The sequence below is a fragment of the Tachysurus vachellii genome, chromosome 16, assembly GCF_030014155.1.
Source record: "Tachysurus vachellii isolate PV-2020 chromosome 16, HZAU_Pvac_v1, whole genome shotgun sequence".
NCBI classification, from domain to species: Eukaryota; Metazoa; Chordata; class Actinopteri; order Siluriformes; family Bagridae; genus Tachysurus; species Tachysurus vachellii.
Genome location: NC_083475.1, coordinates 17,970,436 through 17,990,682, shown reverse-complemented (window position 1 = coordinate 17,990,682; position 20,247 = coordinate 17,970,436). Strand labels below are relative to the sequence as shown.

Here is a 20,247-nt window from a genome sequence, read left to right as displayed (position 1 = left end):
CAAAATCAGTTGAACAAACAAAAGTACAGCAAAAATTTCAGTTAACCGACAATTGACTGACATTTTATTCCATAAACGAGTGTGATGACATGACACAGTTACACGTTTAAACAAAGGACACAAAATATTAACCCTTATGTGAAGAACTCTGATTTAATGCATAAGAAAACAATTAGTATCTTGTGTATCTTGTTAGGACTAGAGAAAACACACACACACACACACCCCAATAACACACAAACCATCTAAAATTATTTTTATTTCTTTTGTTAACTCGGTGATACAGTGTCTTGCCTTTTATTTTTCCTGTTTTTTTTCCTTTTGTTTTTTTCTTTTTCTTTTGTTCTTACACTTGCCTCTGTCCCAGCCACTGTCTGTGAGGTAAAGTGAGGTGAACAGCCTTTGTGCCAAAACCCAGCCGCCATGCCAGCCAACAAACAGCCGCTCATGCCATCATGATCCGGGGCCGGTCAGGCCTACTCACACTAAATATAGTCACACATACTCAAACACTCCCTATTAAGGATTGGATGACGGGGACTTGTGTAAATCTATGCAGATTTGTTGAGCAGTTATTAAGATGTGCTGGAAGGCTAAGTTTGAGGTGATTTGTGCACATTAAATCATCTGCGTAATTTTTTTTGGAACAGTGACCCTTATTCAGCAAAGTTACCTAAAAAACACTGTTGGTTTTAGCTCCAAGAATGACGCACGAACAAATGTGCAACTAATTCAAGAAAGCAGAAATGATTTGTGTGGAAATGTGCAGGGTCCCACCCACTCATCTCTCATTTACACATTATATGCATGTGTGCATCCCAGTTTACCCTCATATATGCATCTAATTTACATAAAAGCCCAATCTACACAGGTGTTGTGACAGTGAGTCAATACAAAAAGCATTAATCACATCTCTTACACAACATCTGAGAAAATAAGTAAATCAAGGTAGGGAACAAATCTGTGGAGTTTAGTTAGAGGTTTTTGTTTTTGAGAATGATAAAGAGGTTTTTTTATTTTGGTATTCATTGTAAATCGGTTTTAAGCGGCTTGCTTTGAAGTGGGAGTTTTTTGTTTGTTTTTTTAACTTTCTCATTATAACTGCCTATTTCAGACTCCCATCCATACGTGTCGTCTCTTGTGTGTGCCTTCTTCATGTCCCTGACTCCGGTGTGGATGGTCATTTCATCCAAACACCCGGCGAGCAGACAGCTCCTTTACTCCGGCTGGGAGCCCGTCATCACCGCCATGGTCATCAGCAGGTCTGTTATGCACACACACTTACATGCATCATATTTAATTAAATTTGGCAATTCTCTCATATGTATACACTTTTAACTGGATCACAATTCTTAATTTTTTATTATATTTTTCCCATCTCAGTATTGGAGGTCTGATCCTGGATAAAACCGTATCAGACCCAAACCTGGCTGGTATTGTGGTCTACACCCCTGTCATAAATGGTAAGAAAAAGCCTACTCTGGACCCCAGCTTCAAGCCTTGAAGTCAAATTCCCAAATAGGTTATATTTTACTATTTGATTTCAAGTTCTTTTGAACACCTTTGCTTACAGGCAGGATTTCAGCACTGACACTAGCTGGTCTGCTTTTTCAGTGTCTAATCTGTCTGCAGGGTTGTGGAAGTGCAACTGTTCTGTAAAGAGCTTTGTTCAGTTGGCACTTTATAAATTGCATTATAAAAGGTAATTAGGATCTTGATAAAAAATATGTAGTATTGGGAATATTGGTAGATTTTAAGAATTCTTATTTTTTAGCACAGCTAGACGATTTAGACAACTGAATGCTGCTGTTTAGGAAAATGGCAGAGGACCAGAAATGGCTAAGCAAAAGCTTTATGGTAAGTTTTTGATGTGAAGTGCAGACTTTAATCACAACCATGAAGTCTCTACACTCTCTCTCTCTCTCTCTCTCTCTCTCTCTCACACACACACTCACACACACTCACACACACTCACACACACTCACACACACTCACACACACTCACACACACTCACACACACACTCACACTCACACACTCACACACACACACATTAATGCAGCATCTCAAGCCGATAAGACTTTAATTAAAGCACACTAATGTGAGGCGTTAAAACCAGCTTGATCCTTGCCCTCTCTATAATCGGACAACTGATTGTGTTGGTGTGTACAGGGATGTTTAGTTGACTTGAAATCCAGACTCAAAATCTAGAGTTTTGTGTAATTATAAAGAAAGTGGATGAAAGAAATAAAAAAGCAGGGATGCTGATGGAGTGGAGGAAAGGAAGGCTTTACTTTATGTACCAAAACAATCATTAGCCGAGTCTAATATACTCCAGCATTGTGAAAACTCGACTCAAACGCACTGTGATAGAGCTCACCGGTCGCATCGGCAGACTGATCCACATTATATGTCCCCGGTGTGGTGCTATGTCGCACAGCTGTGTGTGTGGGTGTGTAGTCTTGCAAAACACGACATAAAGCACTCACCAGAGAGTCTCCTATATTTTGTCATTAGGCTCAAATCTAGTAAACCTTGGAAAAATGGGAGCTAAAATAAGTTAACTTGGCTATGTTACAATTTAAAAATTAATATTGTTGGCTCCAGAGCTACAGTTACAGAATCCAGCACAAATATATATATATATGATCTAACAGTCTGAAGTGTTGGTCAGTTACAATGAGGTTAGAAAACCACAAGCACAAATCTAGGTTTATACCAGTTGTTTTATTTCTTTTTATTTTTCTTGTAATTTCTGCAAAGGAATTTTGAAAAAATCTTAAACTTCCAGTTTTATTTATATGGCAGTTCAGTGTCTTGGCAAAACTTCATCAAATCTAAATGTGCATTGTGTTTTATTATATTTTCAATTATCCTCTGTTCCTGTGATGTGCTTCCAAAGACAGTATGTCATTATGTGTGGAACTGCACTGTGTGCAATTTACCGCTTTATAGCGATGCATAAACCATTATTAGCCTACGTAGACTTTACCGTGGGAGTCTTGCATGAAAGCTTTCTTATCCTCATCAGGTTGCTCACGGAAAGCCCTGTGACACTGGCTTTTTAACTTTGTTTTATTCTAAGCTCTAGGATTTGCTGAGTCAACATCAGTGCGCTATCAGCAAGGAAGGAAAATTATTAATGGAGTGTGATATTATAATTTGAATGGTTCCTTTCAGGGGACGCCTTCTATGAATGAGCAATGTCCTTCCTTGAGTTTTCATTTTTACTTCCTTTCTAGGGAGATTAATGTAATTCAAAGCGTTTTAGCCACAGTGTGCTTTCTATTGTACTTTTGTAAGGTCAAAAAATAATAAGACACCAGCAAAGGCGGAATCTGAGTCAGGAATCTTAGTCAGGCACAGACACAAGCTCATTCAGGCACAGACACGAGCACAGGCTTGAGCATAAACACACACTGACATGAACACAAGCACAGGCTTGAGCACAAACACACACGCTGACATGAACACAAGCACAGGCTTGAGCACAAACACACACGCTGACATGAACACAAGCACAGGCTTGAGCACAAACACACACACTGACATGAACACAAGCACAGGCTTGAGCACAAACACACACACTGACATGAACACAAGCACAGGCTTGAGCACAAACACACACGCTGACATGAACACACACACTGATACAAGAACAGCCTTGAGCACAAACACACACACTGACATGAACACAAGCACAGGCTTGAGCACAAACACACACACTGACATGAACACAAGCACAGGCTTGAGCACAAACACACACGCTGACATGAACACACACACTGATACAAGAACAGCCTTGAGCACAAACACACACACTGACATGAACACAAGCACAGGCTTGAGCACAAACACACACTGATACAAGCACAGCCTTGAGCACAGACACACACACTGACATGAACACAAGTATAGGCTTGAGCACAAGCACACACGCTGACATGAACACACACACTGATACAAGCACAGCCTTGAGCACAAACACACACACTGACATGACGCACACAGATACAAGCACAGGCTTGAGCACAAGCGCACATACACACACAGAGCCATGAACTTGGATACAATCTACAACAGACAAGCAAAGACAAGAGCTGTCTCACAAACACAGACAGAAGATAAACGCTGACATGAACACTAACACAAGCACTGACTCTAGCATTGGTCTGAGCTCAGACAGCATAGACAAGAGCTCAGTCACACACTGACATAAGCTAGGACTGACACAAGCACAGATATAAGTGAGACACACGTGTGCTGTTAGAGAAGACAGGATTATTTTTGAAGTATATTATTGTTATTTATTAAATTAAATGGTTCGTTACAAAGACACCTCATGCCCCTTTTCCACCAAGCAGTTCGAGTGCTGGTTCAGAGCCTGAGCCTAATTTAAAATCAGTACTTTTTTTTTTGACACCCAAAGCACCGGCTCTGAACCAGGAAAAGTGGTTCTTAAGTAGCACCAAAACATTGCTGGTTTAGACTTGAAAACCACTTGCATCAGGGACTGGGGGCGGGGCTACTGTGACCAACAAGGCAAAAGAGAACGTCGCTAGCGCTATTTTTAAATCATTTTAAATCAGGATTCGCTGCGTTTGGATGCCAATGTAGGTTCGCAAAGCCATGAGCATTAACAGTAAAGCAACATCCTCCATTGTTGATGTTGTGTTTGTGTTTGCCGCTGCTGCGATCTGCAGCTTTAATTCCTGGTGACATTTTTTATTAGAACTTGGTCTTAATACTTGATTATACTGTTAAATTCAAACTATATCCATTCTCTATAAGCACTTGGGTGGATTTGGGTGCCTTCTGTGTCTATTTGTTTTATTTTTTTGTACTGTATTTTTCTGAGCATATCTAATGCTTGTATGAAATCAAGATACTGCTAATTGAAACTTTCCTTTCAGTTTCCATTTATCCAGTGTGTATGTCTATTTTTGTAAGGCTGCCTGCAAAAAAAAAAGATTACGGCACATATGGACAGCGCTCTCTTCTACTTAACCGTGTCGTACGTCAGAAAGGAATAGAGTGAATGAGTGATCGAGTAGGAAATGAGAGTGTATATTAAGATGAAAGACAGGAAAGTAACTCCTCGCAGAAAGTGATAAATGAATCGTATTATTGGATCCAATCTCAGGACTGATAACTCTGTCTGTCTGGAATGTGTGAAAAGCTAATATGTCTGTCGTACAGGTATTGGTGGAAACCTTGTGGCCATCCAGTCTAGTCGCATCTCGACATATTTGCACTTCCACAGCACCATGGGAGAGGTTCCAGACGAGGCCAAGGGCTGCTACTATCCCTGTCGAACCTTCTGCGGCTCAGGTAGGCTCCCGCAAACCACATACAAACCCACACCATCTATCATACAGTTGTGCTCAAAGGTTTGCACACCCTGAAAGAAATTGTTAAACATTGTCATTTATTTGGAAAATAGGACTAATAATGCAAAATATTTTTTTCTTATTTAAGTATAGGGGTCACATGAAGTCATTAATTATCACATAGTCGTTTGACTCCTTTTTAAAACCTTATGATAACTGAAATCACCTTAACAACCCTGATCAAAATTTACATATCCTAGAATGTTTGGCCATATTACAAACATACAGGTTTGCACACAGAAGTTTAAATGGATATTAAAGGGAAGTTTCCACACCTGTGACTCTTTGTGATTATAATTATTGCCTGTGCATAAATAAATAGTCAATAGTACTGTGTGAAGAATTGTTTGGGACACAAAGAAAAACCCACAAACAACTTGGAGAGAAATACAGGCTGCTCTGGAAAAAAGTGGTGGTGTTGTTTCAAGGAGCAAAATAAGGAGGGACTTGAACACAAATAACCTGCATGGTCCAGTTGCTGGGAGAAAGTCTTTACTGTTCCCATGCCACAAAAGTCTGTCCTTCTGTATACCAGACAGCATCTAGACAAGCCTCACAGGAGCTTCTGTCACTTGGAGTGATGAAACCAAATTAAACTTTAGTCACCACCATAAACAATATGTTTTTAGAGGAGTCAACAAGGCCTATGGTGTAAAGTAGACCATCCCCACTGTAAAGCATGCTGGTGGATCTCTTATGTTTTGGGGCTGTATGAGCTCCACTGGCTTGGGGAAGTTAGTAAAAACTGATGGCAAGATGAATGCAGCATGTTATCAGAAAATACTGGAGAGATTGTGCTTCCCAGGAATCTGAATGACTCCACTGCTGTCACAATGCTGTCTGTGATGGAAGTGGGGGGAGAGCAGGGGGGTTTCTCCTGAAGTCCATGGTCATCTCCACTGTCTTGAGCGTGTTCAGCTCCAGGTTGTTAAGGCTGCACCAGACAGCCAGCCGTTCAACCTCCATTCTGTAAGCATGACTGTGCATGGGGTGATCTCAGCTGTTCCAACATGACAATGAATTAAAGCACAAGGCAAGGTTGGCCCTCCAATGGCTACAGCAGATAAAGGTGAAGGTTCTGGAGGCCTTCACAGTCTCCTGTCCTCAGTATCATTGAGCCACTTTGGGGAGATCTCAAACGTGCAGTTTGTGCAAGACAACCAAAGAATTTACAGGAACTTGACATTTCTCAAAGAAGAATGGGCAGCTACACCAGAGAGAATTAAGGGTCTCATGCACAATTGTTACAAAAGCCATCATTGATGCTAAAGGAGGCAAATTTGTTTTGCCTTTTTTCACTCATGGTTTCTTTTAAAAAAAAAAAAAGCAGTACACATCTTGCAAATTCTCCCAAGGTATGCACTTTTGTAGCACAACTGTATGTTAAAGCTGGAAATAAGAAACAGCATATACTGATCTAGGTCCTGTATGTGATACAACAATTAGATAGTAATCTGGCTAATCTGAGACACCTTTTGAGAGTGGTTCAGATCCAATCAGGATAGAATACACACGTGGGACACAATATGGATGACTTGCACTTTTGCCTTCCCCTGGATTTCAAAATTTTGGCTTTGGATTTGAAAGGGAACGTTTCAACATCTACCTGACTGTCAATCGAAATACATGCAAATATGAGGACGCATCTCTACTTGGCTTTCTAGTAGTGTTCGTTCCCTGGCTGCCTTTATTCCTAAATGCAGCGATGAGTCATGCGGGCGTTCAGGAAAACAAAGCCAGAAAACTCAGACTCAGTCTTCTGCTTTCTCCACAGCAGACAGTGAAGGACTGGGAGAGGTTAGATGAAAGAGACCGAGAGATAAAACACAGAACTTGATTAAGTGCATGCACTGCTTACAGAACAGTGTGTATTTAACAGACACTGGGATTTTGTGCAGCATTGTGTAATATAAACACTGGATGTGAAAGCCAGAGCAGTGGCCTGGAACTGGCAGCTCTCATGCTTTTAGCACACATTTCTCCAGTTTGCTCGGAGGACTCGGGGAACAGAAATGCTGGGCACAGATGTCCAAGCACATAGACACACAGAGGGTACAGCGCCTACTGCCAGGCTTCCATTACCATCTGGAGGAAGAGGCGTAAATCCCCACGTATCTCTGAGTTGGCTGAGAGTTTGCCTGAAACTCAGTGCAAAAACTGAAAAAAGAGAATTTTCTACATGTACATAAAAGCAGATATATGGACCTATAGCTTAGCAGTGTTCCCGTGGTGACCTGTAGTAATTTTTACAGAATTAAAACAAAAAAAAAAGATATATTTAGTCTGTTAACATATATTTATAGATTGCACATACATACATACATTTTTTGTGATCAATTGTTACATTTCTTTCTCTTATCCAGGAGCCAATCACAGGTCAGCGCAAGTGCTGCTTTTACTGGTGATCCCAGGCCACTTGATCTTTCTGTACACTATTCATCTGATGAAAAGTGGTCATACGTCTTTGACACCCATCTTCATGGCCGTTTACTTGGCCGCAGCTCTTCTACAGGTCAGTCAGTACAACCACATTCAGAGAGTACATATAGACAGATGTCTTAGTGAGACAAAACTTTGCTCAAAAAAGCTTTTATTTAATACAGATGGGCTAAAATGGTTACATACCTCTTTTCTTCACTGCAGAAACAAAAAGAATATAGAGAGGAGAGTGCAGAGAACATTGTATAGCTTAAAAAGAGCTAATAAGTTGAATATTTTGGTGTAAGATGGCTTGTCTTCAAGGATTTACAGCACATGAACAAAGCAACATAATCACGCAGTAATTTGGCTAAATAGTTATCTTCTAGTTCATTTTAAACAGCTAATATTTTTGTTCAAGTTTTGAAGACTTCCAAACATTCTGTAGGAAGTGTGATTGAGGATCTTGGAGGATGCATCACTAGAAAAAGCTTCACAAACTAGAGTACCATACACTGCATTCTTCAAACTGAGACAGCCTAAAGTAATAATAATAATAATAACCTTTATTTTCTCTAGTAAATCTCAAAGTAAAAATGAAACAACAAAAATACACCACATAATATAAAGATTAAAATTAAAGCAACAAAAATAGACTAAAAATAAGCATAATGTAAAATTACTATTAGTCAATTAAAAGCTACCCTAAAAAAATGAGTTTTAAGCTGAGATTTAAAAATGCCAAGAGATTTTGCTTGCCTTATCTCAGTTGGTAAAGAATACCAAAGTTCTGGAGCTACTGAAGAGAGAGCCCTATCTCCCATTGATCGTAAATGAGTTGAAGGAACAGTTAAAAGACCAGTTTCAGAAGAACGAAGGTCGTGAGATGGAATATAAGGAATTAAAAGCTTGGTCAGATATTGAGGAGCCAACCCGTAAGGCCTTGTAGGTAAGCATCAAAATCTTAAAATCAACTCTAAACCTAACGGGGAGCCAGTGCAAGGACTCCAAAACGGGAGTAATGTGATCTCTTAACTTTGTTCTAGTTAGAATTCTAGCAGCCGAATTTTGCACTACCTGCAATTTGTTTAAGGTAGCTTTTGACACCCCAGCCAACAAGGCATTACAGTAGAGTAACCCCCTACAGTGTGATAGTCTACTCATCACCAGTGATCAGATACACCACTGAAACCACAAAATGCTTCTAAGGTGAGATATGACTATGTAAAAAACTGGTATAGTTTTGAAGCTGTCAAAAGACTTTTTTTTTTTTTTTTGTAGAATAAGTGGATTAGTAAGGAGTTAAACATTTGGGGATTTTTTTATGTTAAACAGACTTTCCCTTGCTGGAAAACTTGCTAATAAAAATGCTGCTACTATGGAAATGAACGATACACCATTCTGTGCATTATGCTGTTTGTTCAGCATGATCCTATAAGTCCACTCACCTTGACTACAGGACTGCTGTAGACGTTCCACACTAAAACCTTTCATTGACTTGAGTAACACATGCTTTTCATGAAATTTGGAACATAAACTGAAGCCTGAACTATTTGGACAATAATTACGATCAATGCCTGTGGTCGCACGTGTATGAGTGAGCGCATTCATGAGACGCATATTAAGAGTGGGTGGAATGTGAGGAATTCTCAGGTATGTGTGGTCTGTGTTTATTCTAGGTAAAATTTCTCGGTGCATGGAAAGCGGAAGTTCCGATATAAGCCGAAGCAGTGCTATAAATAGACACAGGCTGCCCTGCTGAATCTCCTTTGCTCAGCAAGCTTGAAGAGAATTTAGTGAGCTATGTGCAGGTTAATACAGACCTCAGCAATAATACCTCCGTGATTTCAACTAGATGCTAGCGGCGCACTGTCAGAAATGCGATGAAAAATGCATCTACATGAACAAAGCATGCCTCAGATGAAACTGCAACGATGGCGTATGTATGAAGAGAGAAAAGGTTCCTTTAATACAGTACATAACATCATGTTGCTTCGTTTAAAAGCCCTCTGGCACTTCTAAGCAAATGGACTTCATAGTTTAACTTTAAAACTTTAAACGAAGGTTTATATGTTTTTTGAAAAATGGGAATGGTATTAAATTATTATTTTAAGGTTTAATACGTTTTATTTTAATTGATACCTATTCCGATACGACTCATCATGATAAAAAAATTCAAGGTCTAAACAGTTTTAACATCTTTGTCTTGAGTTTTATCTGAATATTCGTCCAATTAGTAAGTTCTTAAATAAAATGTTTAGATGTTTGATAGAAAACATGGTTCATATTTCTTTTGAGTTTTGGGCCTTTCTTCACGACAATATCATGAAATTTTGTCACAATTTGCAGTGATGTTAATATAATATTGTCATATTAGGCAGCTGTTCTATTTTTTTAATTTTATCTTAATTTTATCTTAATTCGAAGACAATAACGAGGACAAGATCGTCTCTCAGATACGGAACACTTTCCTAAAATATACTTCTTGATAGACACCAGATTTCTATTCCTAGTCACAGCTCCTGAACCAGCTGGTGAGGCGCAGCATGATACTACAGCTTTAAACTGTTTGATGATGCAAACAGAACTGTCGCGAGATGTTTTCAGAGATGAATCAGTGTCAACAATGTCTAGAGGAAAACTTTTTGGCATTTTGTTATCAGATGATAATTAATTGCATAGACACCATTTATAGACCTCTCCAAATGTACTGGCTGTTTCTTTTGTTTTCGCTCTACACTGAAGACTGGGTGGAATGGGCAGGTTCAAACCAAAGGTGCTGAATATGTGTAACAGGTCTAGATGATATGAAAGCTGAACGTCTGATCTGTTGTCTGATGGGATTATTTTGATTACCAAATCCAGATGTCTTTAACTCATAGCAGAAACCACAGAAGTGGCTTTGCTGTTCTAATACTTTTAATAATGACTGTATATCCAATCAGTATTTTTTGTGAAGAAAATGGGGGGTTTGCATACACTTTATAGCTATATCCTTAGTTTGGGGAAAAATAGAACATTAGATAAAAAAAAGCAGCTACCTTTGAGCTGCCTTCATCCTGCAGGTTTTTGAATGCACTATACAGGTATTACTTACTATCTTATATATCCCATAATCTTGCGCATAAGTGAAAGCCATATGTGGATGTAGTCTATTCTTTTTATAGATACATTTATAGATATAACTGCTGTAGAGACTAGAGAGTGAGAAACTCTCCTAAATCTCTAGGAACAATCAGCCAACAGTCTGAGATTGTGTCAAAGACTTGCTGATTGTTTGTCTTCTTGAGCTCACAACGAGTTCATGACAGGATCTGCTGATCTCTGACCCGTAACCTTTGACCCTTTACACCACTAAATGAACAAGGCCTACATACAGAATTCCAAAGGAAACGAGTGGCTACTTGTTGCATTAATGGAGTCTTGGCACACTGGTGTTGCGTATAGATGAGCCCGTGTAGAGGGGCCATTAGAGAACGTCGGTGGCTGCAGTGTGCATTAGAAACAACAAAGAGAAAAGAAACATTCTCGTCAATGGCGTGGGAAAGTGCTCGAGTGGCCGAGACCACACAAAGACCTGCAGCTAGTGTGACACATGCGGCATATTGATGCTGCCTGCTAAACACGCACGGTTTCAAACAGTCATACAGATATTTGTGTTGGACTGTTACTTCTCAAGTATGCTTCACAGCTAGTAACTATTTACACTGGAAACATTAGTGTTCCCTTGGGATAAATTAAGAAGGAAAGCAACGCTTGTGTGTCTTAAACTAAATACATAAATATTTTATCTGAACGTCATTATATTCTCTAATAACTTGTATACCCAGCATTTGCTGTTATAACTGCATTCATACTGTTGTTTATCCTCAGAACAGCATTGGTTGGGATCATCAGGTTCTATAGTAATATTCAGGGCAAAGCTTCTTCGTGTTTGTTAGTAATAATTCTTTAAGATGTTTTATACTGCCTTCTTCAGATAAAGTCTGGTGTGTCATGATAAAATGAGATTCTTTTCTACAATTTTTAGTTATTTATTTGTTTTTCCAGCAAAGCCTTGGCCTCATGTCTAGTTGTAGGATGCATATTTAATTTTAACTTTTAGTATATTCACACAAACTTTGCACTGCTGTCCTGTAGGACATTTACAGGGTGGGACAGTAAACATCTTTGAAAGGTAGAGGACATTTTTAGTCATCGGTCTATAATTGTGTGTGTGTGTGTGGGGTGTATGTGGTGCTGACTGGCCTTACTGTCGTCTGGTGGTAAATAGGTGCATGTTTGTGGAGGGTGGAAACTTCATCCCTGATCCTTTTAGTTCCCTTAAAATTTGTGCAAATTAGCAAAGCCTCCATCTTCAATATGCCCTGGTTTCTGTAGAGCCTTCATCACATCCTGTGCCTTATCTTTATCAGAAAAGTTTTACACTGTTTGTATTTAATTAGTGCAGTTTTCAGAGTTCGCAAAATACATTACATACTGAATTTTATAAAGAAAAAGCATGCAGAGAGAGAAAGGATGCAGTGCATTATTTTGGGATTTGTAACACAGCCATATGTATTGCATACACACTGATTAACCACTCATCCTATCATACTTGTCAGCATATTCCTCATATAACCTTCATACTGCTTCACACGGTTCAGTTATTAATCAATGAAGTATAATATGAATAATCAGTATAATACTATGAGTATTTATTTACCTCACGTCCATCCAAACACACTAGGAAAGCCGTTAAAAAACAGGCTTCTTTTTATAGATTAGAAGCATTTGCTTGGTGCATCTACGTTACAGCACAGTGAAATTTACATACCCTGACTTTAGAGGTTGGGGTCAGAGCACAGGGTCAGCCCTAATACAGAGCCCCTGGAGCAGGGAGCGTTAAGAGCCTTGTTCAAGGGACCAACAGTGGCAGCTTGGCAGTGCTAGGGCTTGAATCCTGATCCTCTGATCAACAACCCAGACCACTTGAGGCACCACTGCCCCCTCGCTCGGTCTGAGTGGAATTCAGAATAAATGACCACGCCATGTGCACCGCTTACTTCAGTAACATTAAACTGAGTGGAATACAGTCCTCTTAATATCTCTGGCAATATTCATTTCAGGTGGAATCACTGACTCCGAGGCTGAGAGCACTTGGCGTGAAAGCTCATGTCCATCATATCCATGAGATTAGGCAACTTGTAAGGCAGGGTGGGTGTAGGGTGGTGAATTCTGAGCTAGTTCCAATAAGTAAAGATTAAAGCTGCAGTCTGCCCATATTTTTAAACTATGATTAAATAATGATATCTCCAATAATAATAACTACATTATTGCATATTATTTTATTTATTCACTTTTTTGTTTTGTTTTGTTAGAGTGCCAATAATTATGGAGTTATCTGTGAGTTATCATTTGGCGAGTTTCCTTTACTTTAGAGTTTTTCTTTTTTATCAGGATTCCACACCTCAACCACACACACACACACACACACACACACACACACACACACACACACACACACACACACACACACACACACACACACACACACATTCTCAATGAGGAAAATAGGCTTAATTATCGAAGCTGAGTAAGGGCTTCAAAAGTTCACACACAAAGACCCTGATCCAGTTTGTGTTAATTGTGTGTTAGCATTTGTTTCACTTACTCTGTCTGGATCAGAGCCTATTCCCTCAAGTGTGTGTACAGGGAGCAGTCAAGTCAAATGGAATCACTTAAAAAAGACTCATCCTAATTTTACTCTCCTAGCTCGTCTTGTCTCGGGGACGCTTGGGGAATTTGTCAGCAGCTGTGACTCTAAAGCGTGTTTAATCTGTGCCTGTCTGTCTTGCAGGTGTTCCTCCTGTTGAGTATAGCAGACTGGATGGTCCACTCAATGTGGAAGTCTGGGAAAGACCCGGACAGTTTCTCCATCCCGTACCTGACAGCTCTGGGGGACCTGCTGGGCACGGCTCTCCTGGCCTTGAGCTTCCACTTCCTCTGGGTGATCGGGGACCAGGACAGTGACGTAGGCGATTAGAACCAAACGTTTTCACCGGTCACGTGTAACATTTTAGCTAAAGCCGCGCTGCGCTGCTATGGGACACATCCAGCCACCGGTTAATGGATGCTGCCGGTGATTGGCTGACCGTGTATATGATGTGTGACGAGTCAGAGAGAGGACCAATGAGGATGTGATGTCCTCATCAGCTGGAACATTTTTATAATGTTTTTTAAAGGACAGAGTTATTTAATATTCAGCTTTGGCGAGATTATTGTATGCAGCTTCATTCCAGTCAGATTTGGGAGGTTTTACTGAGCTTTCAGAAATGAATTAGCTTTATGAATGAACTAATTATCAGCCTGTATTTTTGTTCACTCACTCACATCCATGATTGAGATTAAAAATGCTCCCTATCAACAACCCAGTTCCCCTCTTGCTCTTCCTGCTCTCTTGCACAGGGTTCTGCACTTTCTAAGACAAATGGTACTTATGTGTTTAGGTCAATCTGATACTTTTCATGGTTTACATCTTCTGTTTACATGTATGCAACTCTTCATGACACGAGGCATGTGTGCCTGAAAATCGGCTGCATGTGGGTGATGGTTCAGCGTTTGTCTATAATGGCTTATTTCCGCCTCTTGTCTGTATGTCTCACGTGTGTGTGCTTTGCTGTCTTTGGTGGTTTTGCTTTATGGGAGAAAATACAATCTGATCTGTTTTTTTATACTCACAATAAATGATAAGTATTTGTCTGTAGTCAATCTCATCCGAAGGTGCCTCATTTTTTCCCAGTGTGTGCCGTGTAATTCTTTCCTGCTGTGTAATAATCTTTTATTTATTTAAACTTTCATCAGCCTGGAGCTACTTTAACTCATGGTATAGTGACTCAGCACTTGATATTCGTATAAAGAGGGCTGTGGTATTTATAGCACCGCTCTATAAATAAACCCTTTTTTACACAGTAAAAAAAATTGAATTAACCTCATGAGCAATAAATTTTATTCGTCTCTTTGGGATTTAGTGTTAATACAGCATATACTGTAGCCAATACAGTACATGACTGTGTAGCGTGTGTTTGTAATCCTCGTTAATGTGGTCCGTACAGACACAAACAGAAAAAAGGTTGTGCTGTAGGACCCTGAAATCCCAGACTGACATTCCAGTTCCTGTGAGCATTATGCTTGAGGTTTTTTTTTTTTCTCCATCGTTATAATGTTGACCCAGACCGGCCGTGACTCAGTCACCTCTTCAGTCTGATGTCTGGGACAGACAGAAAAAGCCTAGTGTTGATAAGAAGGAGACAACAAGAAGTCTCTGTGGTTCATTTCTGAAGAAGTAGGAAGTATATGCTCGGGTTGTGCTTTTATGGAAAAATAATCAACAGCTGCTCGCTCTGGCTTTCTGCCATCTACTTGACCTTCTCTTTCAATCACTAGTAACATGGCAGACGTCTTTTATTTCTTTTACTTAATGGATTGATCGATAAGTGCCTCAGCTGCCCGCGGGATCTTTCCTGTTCAGCTTTGATGAGACTCATGGTTGTCTTGAGCTGATTTCTCTCTCTCTCTCTCTCGCTCTCGCTCTCTCTCGCTCTCTTTTTCTTTCTTTCTTTCTACATTCTACCTTCATTTTAGCCTCTTGAAATTGTGTCCAGTCATGTGTCACCCAGAGAGTAGGAGCTTCAGCCATGCTTGAGAAGAGTGTGGGATGGCAGAGAGATGGAGCTGAGTCATTCTTTCTCTTACTCACAGTTGCTTGTTGGACAAACAGTGAAGGGTTGCTAACACTCAGCTGAGAGACACTTTTCTCACTGAAGTCAGGTAACGCAGGAGACATGGGATCATGGGTGAAGTACTTATAGGGCTTTGTGTGAGGTGATCATATTGTGATTATTGGAGGTATTTGCAGTGGCAGCTCTGGGTTGTTGCTTGGGGTTCCAGACCCCACACCACCAAGCTGCCCCTGTAAAAGCTGCCTTTAATCCTTTCTGCACCACAAATGCTGTTATAAAGTTATAAAAAAAATGAACACTGAAAAAAATAAAATCTATAAGATTAGGTACATTTGCATAAAAACGCTGCTTCTTGTCAGTTTGTAAAAATAAAAAAAAATAAAAAACATCACAAAATCTCAGAAAACCGTATTTCGACACATTTGATCACATTATTGCAATTATATCTAGCTTTAATTCACTTCTACAAATTAGCTAGTTCTCCACTAATAAGCTTTCAGTCTGCGAGGGCTTATGCTCTTATGCACACTCTTCACATTTTTTAATTAATTATATTTAACCCTATTTTCTTCCAATTTAGTCCAGTTCTCACACCTTGGCTATAATAATGATAATTTCCCAAGTGTTGCCAGTCATTACATTTCCTCGTGAATTTCCAATTCACTTATCACACAGCAGCTAGCAGTGTGCAGTGTTGTATTCTCCGAGTTACAATACTTCCACCTACTAAAGCAATGCGACAAAATTGTAAAAATATTTAAAATTTCAAGCAGCAGGCAACCGTAGCAGCGTATGTGGTATAAAACTTTGGACTACTGCCTTGCTGCCTTGTGAGATACCTCGCCTCAAAAAACAATTTTTTCATGTCTTTTGCTTCTTTATCATCATGATCCTTATTTTCCAACATTACATTAATGTAGGCATCAACAACCCAACATTGTTCAAGTATGCAGAAGTCATTTCATTTCAGGGTTACCAATATATTACCAATATAAGTTTTTATAGCAAATAGGATTATTCACTAAACAAACTTTCTATTAGATTGTGTTAGCCAAATGTACCGTAACTTAATGACCATTCTTTAAGACTCCTGGGTCCATGGTTCGACTTGCAATATTTTCTAATTATGATTCACGAGTCATCAGAACTCATTTCCTTTCGTAACTTAAGGACTTATCTGTACATACAACGCAACTCATCTTTCTGAGTTGTCACTGAAGGAACCTCACTGAGGCTCGTACCCAAAGTGGGTCAGTTCTCTTTGATCTCTAACCTCGAGAGCGTGCTCTTCTAGCAACCCAGTGACAGGATGAACACTTAACGACAAGCATGCTACATTTCAACACTAACTCATTACAGCATAAAATGTATCCTCCTTGCACCTTCACGCCCTTTCCCACACCTTGTAAATGAGAGGGAGCCACTTCAACCCGCTGCATTTAAGTTGGAAAAGCCCAAATCCTGATAGGAATGAAAAGCCTGATGTGGTTCCGCGCCTGATGAAAGGAAGCGGGAAGGAGGAGTGTGGGATGAAGGAGCTGAACTAAACTCGGGGGTATTTTCAGCAGAGTAGACGTCTACTGTAAGCCTGCGGTGGAGGTTTTGGTTAAAGGGAGGGACGGGCATCATGGAGGATGGGGTTCGCAGGTGCGTTTCCCAACCATATGCTAAATTCACATTCACACACAAACCAACAGCTTGGGAAATGTGGGTCACTATAATTACTACATAGAAACATCTAAAAGGATATTTTAGGGTATTACATTAGTCATGGACAGATTTGTACAGTTTGGTCTAAATATATTCTCACATCAGCAAATTCCTAATTTTTACCATTCTTTGCTAATACATTTGAGTGCAAAAAAAAAAAGCAAAAGTAAATTATTTGACCAAACAAGAAATTAAATTTGTCAGTATACTCAAATCTAGCATCTTTAGAATTTTAGTATCTAAAGAAATTGTCTGACGTATACAAATAAAATGATGGGGGTGCAAATTATTTTGTACTCAAATCTATAATGATAATAAACCTTATTTTAAAATTTTAAATCCAATAAATTCATTCATCAAATTTACAGTTTACTGTTTACAATTTACTGTTTTTCTGAGAAATTTATTATTATTTTTATTTTAGTGTTAATCAAATCATTTCAATTATGTGCCTGTATTTGCTGTATTTTTTTTGTTTGGTGGTTTCAAAATTGTATAAATGATTTTATTTGAATTTGGGATTAATTCTGATTTTATTTCATTCACTAGGATTAAAATTTCCTTACATTTTATTCCCCTAAAATTAAACGCTTTCAAATTCTGTAATTATCTAGTATTTGAAAATGTAAACAACTTCACCTGCCCCTCAGGTCAGTCTGGGTTTTAAGTAATGGAGCAACAGGATTACAAGTGAATCCATATTTATTATAAAATCATACAATTATATTTATTATATATATTAATCTTAAATTTTTGTATTATATTAATTTGTATAATATAAATATTTTTGTTTTAAAAGTGCTTTACAAATACATTTTAATTGAATTGAATAAAACTAATCTAGGGGGCACGGTGGCTTAGTGGTTAGCACGTTCACCTCACACCTCCAGGGTTGGGGATCGATTCCCGCCTCCACCTTGTGTGTGTGGAGTTTGCATGTTCTCCCCGTGCCTCGGGGGTTTCCTCCGGGTACTCCGGTTTCCTCCCCCGGTCCAAAGACATGCATGGTAGGTTGATTGGCATGTCTGGAAAAATTGTCCCTAGTGTGTGATTGCATGAGTGAATGAGAGTGTGTGTGTGTGCCCTGTGATGGGTTGGCACTCCATCCAGGGTGTATCCTGCCTTGATGCCCAATGACGCCTGAGATAGGCACAGGCTCCCCGTGAAACGAGGTAGTTCGGATAAGCGGTAGAAGATGGATGAATGAATGAATGAAAACTAATCTAGAAGAACAAAGAAATGTCTCAATAATGTTTAAAGATTAGTGCAACTGGATTAACAGATGAACTTCAACATACTCCAGGAGCAAGTTTATTTCTGGGTTCAATCCAGACTTATTTCCCCTCAAGCTTTTGAAGGTCATGCAGTGAACATCAGCATTTCTTCCTTATCACAGAACAACCAGGACTTTTCCTCGCTATACTGTCACTTTACTGAAGCACAGAGTGGCACAAATGTTCAGCACACTTGTGGCTTTATTTTTTATTTTTTTCCCTCCTCTTCAACGATTTCTTCAAAGACACCACTTCAAACTGTGGCAGGACGCAGCTCAGGACATATAATCAGAGAGCACAGACCTTCCCACAGAGTGCAGGAGCTAATGCCAGCACGCCAAGGTCAGCCATGTTGGAAGAGCTTCAATAACATTTGCTCAGCAAGACACAGTTACAGGACTGAACATGCTAATCGAGAGAGACTTTCTGTTACGTCTTTGTATTTTTAAAGAGGTTTATAATAAGAAGTGTACATTCCTTTGTTTTCCAGCATTGTTAATAATTCAGTCAGTTATATCGTGCATATTATGCATAATGAGAAGAAAACAATATTTTTATATGTGGACCTTAAAGTGATCTGCTAAGAGCACAAATAAAAAGGTGACTAAAAACAGAACAAAAGAGTTTGGAATTTTAGGGAAATAATAAGCACTTTTACACAGGGTCAGAGATGGGAAGCTTTTTACATTAAAAAGGGAGTTTATTGGTTGCAGTGCATTGCTTAGTAACTGGTTTATCTGCTTTAAACGACTCATTTGTTTAGATTTTGGAAAATACTTAAAAATATCATATACAGGAACGAACAGTAGTGAGCAGGACTGTAGTGATTACAAACTGGTTGCACTTGACTATATTGTATACAGATATAGAAGGGAAATGATTGAAAATCACTCTCTCAGGTGTCACCCAGATGAGAATGAGGTTCCCTTTCGAGTCTATCAAGGTTTCTTCCTCATGTTGTCTCAGTTTTTCCTTCCCACCGTCGCTTCTAACTTAATCATTAAGAATAAATTTAAATGTAAATTTTAAACTTTATTTTTATTCTGAAGCTTCTGTACAGCTGCTTTGTGACAATGTCCAAGGTTAAAAGCACCATACAAATAATCTGAATCTAACTGAAAAACATTCTGGAGCGGTTCAGTGAGTCAGATCATTTGATTCATCTGATTTGATTCACCACAGTGAATGTTGTCTCTTTCATTGGTTTGGATAAAGTGTGCAATATTATGATCAGTTTTTCTTCTTTGCCTAAGTATGGTTGAACTTGTTTCATGAAATTTTATTTTCTAGTTAACTATTCTAGTTCATTATTTACACAAAAGTATCTCAATCTTTGTAAGTCTATATTATTAAGGCACTATAAAGGTGAACATTTCCTTCCTGTAATTCACAAGCTATGAAAGTAAAACACACTTTCAGATAAATATATGAATTAGTAATAGTATTGCCTGAGGCTATCAAAACAAAAAAAAGGCTCGTGTGTGAGTCAACTCAAAGCTCTGATTCGTTCGCATGACACATGACACATCACTAGAACGTTCACACAAACAATTATTTTGATTTTTAGCTTTATTGAGAAAACAGCAGAGAGAGAGAGAGATTGTGCAGTAAACTGTTCTGAGAGTCTTATACATTTTTAAATAGTATGTTCCTTTTTGGTGAGCAGAGTCTTTAGAGTTAACATGAAACCATGGAGGAAATAAATAAATAAATAAGATAGTAGCTGGTGGGAGAA

The 20,247-nt window shown here is 39.0% G+C and overlaps 1 protein-coding gene across 2 annotated transcripts in view; it reads left to right on the top strand.

The window, feature by feature from the left end:
- Window positions 1–14,557, top strand: part of slc41a2b (solute carrier family 41 member 2b) — a 27,332-nt gene extending 12,775 nt beyond the window's left edge. For both annotated transcript variants that reach the window (XM_060889113.1, XM_060889114.1), the window contains exons 7-11: window positions 1,115–1,262; window positions 1,384–1,463; window positions 5,199–5,330; window positions 7,753–7,901; window positions 13,647–14,557. In XM_060889113.1, the coding sequence (XP_060745096.1) occupies window positions 1,115–1,262; window positions 1,384–1,463; window positions 5,199–5,330; window positions 7,753–7,901; window positions 13,647–13,832 (695 nt within the window). In that variant the 3' untranslated portion in view covers window positions 13,833–14,557. The remainder of the gene's footprint in view (window positions 1–1,114; window positions 1,263–1,383; window positions 1,464–5,198; window positions 5,331–7,752; window positions 7,902–13,646) is intronic.
- The last annotated feature ends 5,690 nt before the right edge of the window (window positions 14,558–20,247 follow it).